This window comes from Talpa europaea (assembly GCF_964194135.1).
Source record: "Talpa europaea genome assembly, chromosome: 3".
Taxonomy (NCBI): Eukaryota; Metazoa; Chordata; class Mammalia; order Eulipotyphla; family Talpidae; genus Talpa; species Talpa europaea.
Genome location: NC_140069.1, coordinates 142,403,200 through 142,407,313, shown reverse-complemented (window position 1 = coordinate 142,407,313; position 4,114 = coordinate 142,403,200). Strand labels below are relative to the sequence as shown.

Genomic DNA, 4,114 nt, shown 5'->3' with positions numbered 1-4,114 from the left:
TAAGGATTTTAGCTAGTTTGCATTACAGCAAAATCTCTAAGATGGAAGATTAGACAAGTAACATCACAATTATAAGTGCCTCCTATTCTGGAATAAAATGGATCTTTTGAGCAGTTGCATTTATTTCTGTAAGACTACTATCTGTTTGTTTTTCCCTAATGGCTTAGTCTCTAGGCAGAATTCAATCTAGCAACCTCGAGGCTAAATGACCTCATAACTCATTAGCAGTTCTCAGAGCCATCTGGAGCCCTTTGAGGAGCACAGTGTTCAAAGGGCTGATAATAAAGACAACAGCATAATTATTTCTCTGCCATGATTAAACCTTTAGATGGCAAGCAGTCAGCATATTTATTTTGCAGATTGCTTAGGTGGGTGTTTTCTGAAGGTATAATAATAGTGCTGCGGTAGGAGAACTTGTTTCCCTGTCCTCTTCATCTGGTCTACAAATAGGTGGACTATCAATGAGAAGCAGTCACAGAATAGTTCATTGTGGAAAAGGACAGTAGAGCAAGGGGGTGTAGTCTGTGAACACCAAATGGGGAATTTGCAAATGTAAAGCATGGGAAGGAACTGCAGAAACCCCTACTCAGGCAGGTCCTGCCAACTCTGGACTGATTCAGTGTGGCTCGCCGTGTATTCATGTTCTGAAGTGTTCATTAGACAATCCTGGAATTTTTCACACTAACCTATTTATCTTTCTCATTAGCTGTAGGGACTTTTGCTCTTTGCTGCCCAAGAAATGGCTTCCCTCTCAGAATATGCCTTGCGTATGAGTCGTCTGAGTGCCCGGCTGTTTGGTGAAGTTGCCAGGCCCACTGACTCCAAATCCATGAAAGTGGTGAAACTATTTAGTGAGCAGCCTTTGGCCAAGAGGAAGGAGACTTTCGACTGGTATCCAGATCACAACACCTATTTTGCACTCATGGGGACACTACGGTTTTTTGGCCTCTACAGGTAAAAACAAAACAGAACAAACTGTCAGAGATCAGAAAAGGGAAATATTAGCATTTCTAGCCTTATTTTGTAGTTCTTAGAATAGCACCCAGATAGACAGAAGGTACTGCTGGGGGTTGGGGGGAAGGCTTCTCTCTAATCTGTAATGGGCACACCAAAAACAAAAAAGGAAACATGCACTATTGGAAGACATGGTTTAGTTAGGTCTAAAGTGTAACTAACACCGACTGATACTGAGCTACCGAGGATAATCGGAGAGCATCTGGAAGGATGTGGGGGAAATGACCCAAACCCTGAAGCAGAGCCTCAGCAGCCCACGGCCAGAGTGGCAGGTCGTGTTGGTCAGGAGAGCAAAGGCCCTGCTCCACCGCCAGTCCCCGGCCTTGCTGATGCTTGGAGCCTCCTCTCCTGGGGACGGTTTTGTTGGTGTTTCTATTGCCTTCTGCTTGCTTTTGGTATTTTTAGTTGATACACTTTTTGATCAACTAATTTGGTTAAAATAAGCTATAGTTCGCCTTTAAGAGTAGTATGTAGGTTGCTTAGACTCCTCGCACTGTGCGTTTTCATGTCCACCTCTGTGCAGGAGGTGGGTGCTTAAGACCACATACTGCTCTAGAAAGAAAAATTAAATAACCTATGTTGTCATTTTCTTTAAAAAAAAGGTCACCAAACTAATACATGCTCATAAAAGAATTCAAACTGCAATAAAAACACCTACTTTGTTTTTCAATTTAACATTTACTTGGACTTGTCTTTGTACAATAATATAAAAATTAATTTGGGACTATACATTCTAATATGATAAAATTAATGGTTCATTCTAGAAAGGTAAGAATGGTCCATTCATGTGTCCAACAGATATATTTTAAGTACCTTCTGGGTGCAGGCACTTAAGATGGGCACTAAGGAAACAGAAATGAACAAAAGAGAACACATTTTCTTAATAGATTATTCAAGATTATAATCCATGACATATTTTGTATTTCTGGAATTGCTTTGGGAACTAACTGCCTTGCCATCAGTCCGGATTCAGAAAATAATTTTATTATGACCCAAAATATAACATCATCGGAATGCAGATCTCCTGAGTAGAAAATTATAACCCATAACAAAATCACAGCCAGCTATTGTAATTTATCAGTTTGCTGCCACTCTCCATTTGTTCGAGAAACAAAGCCTTGAATCTCTTTAGGGACAGGGAAAAAATATTTAACATTTAGTTATCTGTGAAAGAGCACAATTATTTTTATGTGTTTGTCACTCATTATGGTAAACGGTGCCTCTAACGCAAGGCCTCCTGTGGCATCAGGCAGGATAAACTAGACAATCTTCAATAAAGAAAATATTACTCAAAGCTTTGCAAAGGGGGAGGGAAGCACAGGTTCTCAGAAACAGTGACTCACTCGGGCAAGCAGGTGCCAGGGCAGTGTCATCATCATCAGAGACAAAGACCTCTGCCTTTGGAGCTGGCTTTCTGGCTGGGGGTTGACAAATGGGGAGGGAGAAAAGAAGAGGCAAAAAATTGATAAAATGAGTAAAGTATGTGATATATTATAAACTTGAATGTGCCATGGGGGTTAAAATAGCGGAGCAGGCCAAGCAGGATCAAGAGTTATGACAGCCACAGTGTTAGACGGGACAGTCAGGACCAGCCTCACTGAGAAGCTGAGACTTGTGAGTGAATCATGTAGGGCCTGAGGAAAAGCTTCCAGGGCAGAGACAAGAGCAAAGCAAAGGCCTTAAGGCAGGAGTGAGCCTGGCATGTTCCAGAAGAGCACCAGGATGGAGGCAGGCAGGGAAAGCTCTGAGGACCACAGGAAGGACTTTGGCCTTTGCTCTGGATGAAATGGGAGCCATTTCCAAGGTTGTGAATAAAAAAGGGACATCATCTGACTTATATTTTAGAAGAATTTGCTCTGTTGCAAGTAGATTATTTGGGGACAATCATAAGCAATCCCAAAGTGGTCTATTATGTCCGTGACATTAATGAAATGAAATAGCATATCCTATAAAACCAAGCTATTGTAACACAGCCTGGGGAGTTAAAAATTGGGCCCAGTGAACCCCTCTCTCATGTTTCATTCATAGGCCATCTTATGGCCACACTTTACAGGAGTGAGGTGAGACCAAGGTGCGACTGGGTAGGTCACTTATCCAAGGTCACACAGCTCTTGAATGGTAGCTGTGGTTTGAGTCCAGGTCCAAATGGATTCCAGAGCTTCCATGTTTAAGCACGTCACTGTTTTTAGGCATTTTTAGGTAGTTAGTCTTAGACTACAGACATTGGCCTACAGTATAGGGAGTCTTCAGTTTACACCCATCCACATATACAAACTGTCCTGGCTGCCCTGATCCCTAGGCCGCCTTCTGCCTTGGCCTTCCCCCGGCAGCCTTTTTGGTTGAAGTATCCATGAAGGCAGTTGCCTCCAGACTTCTCCCCCTAGCCACAGGTGCTAATTCCTAGGGTTTGCAGGGTCTCTAGCTCTTGAAGCTCCTCTCACTGGTTAGTCTAGTGTAGTGGAATATTTGGGGTAATTATTAGTGTTGGATGGATTGTTAGTGTCGGGTCAGTGCAGGTTTCCCAGGCTGACCTGGGAATTGAACTGCATTTGTGCCATTGTATCTGTGAGGGAAACTGACTCACAAGTGAACTTCTGAAGCACAGCCCATCTGTATGGGGGGGCCAAGCTGAGCATGTGCCCTATGGAAGTCAAGCACTGATAACCTGAACCACCTAAGGGCACAGTGCTGATGTACTTGACTGCTATCTTTTTTCTTCTTTCAGGGATGAACATCAGGATTTTAAGGATGAGCAGTTGCGTCTCAAGAAGCTTCGTGGAAAAGGAAAACCAAGGAAAGGAGAAGGGAAAAGAGCAGCGAAAAAGAAATAGTATTTGTCCATCAGGAAAGGAAATGTCTTCCTCGATGACTGAGAGCAGAAGCAAGAGTATTTCTTATCTTTCCACATATTGGAGGATTAGAAGCTTCCTGAGTTGAAGATGATATGGAATATCAGTCATCTCCGTGTTGAAGCCTAATCCAGTTAACTGTGACTGGTTTCTTGGACACATTCTAATTCTGCAAAATTAGTTTGGCCTTGGTTTTATAATCTGAGGTTTACTTCATGCTCTAAAGAAATGTGTGTGTAAATCATAATTTA

At 42.5% G+C, this 4,114-nt stretch overlaps 1 protein-coding gene across 1 annotated transcript; it reads left to right on the top strand.

Annotated features, from left to right (window-relative positions):
• Positions 1-739: 739 nt before the first annotated feature.
• MRPS33 (mitochondrial ribosomal protein S33) lies at positions 740-3,845 on the top strand (the record flags this gene model as incomplete). The annotated part of the gene is made up of 2 exons (XM_084229512.1): positions 740-954; positions 3,740-3,845. The coding sequence occupies 2 exons, from the start codon at positions 740-742 to the stop codon at positions 3,843-3,845; spliced, it is 321 nt and encodes a 106-aa protein (XP_084085638.1).
• Positions 3,846-4,114: the final 269 nt, after the last annotated feature.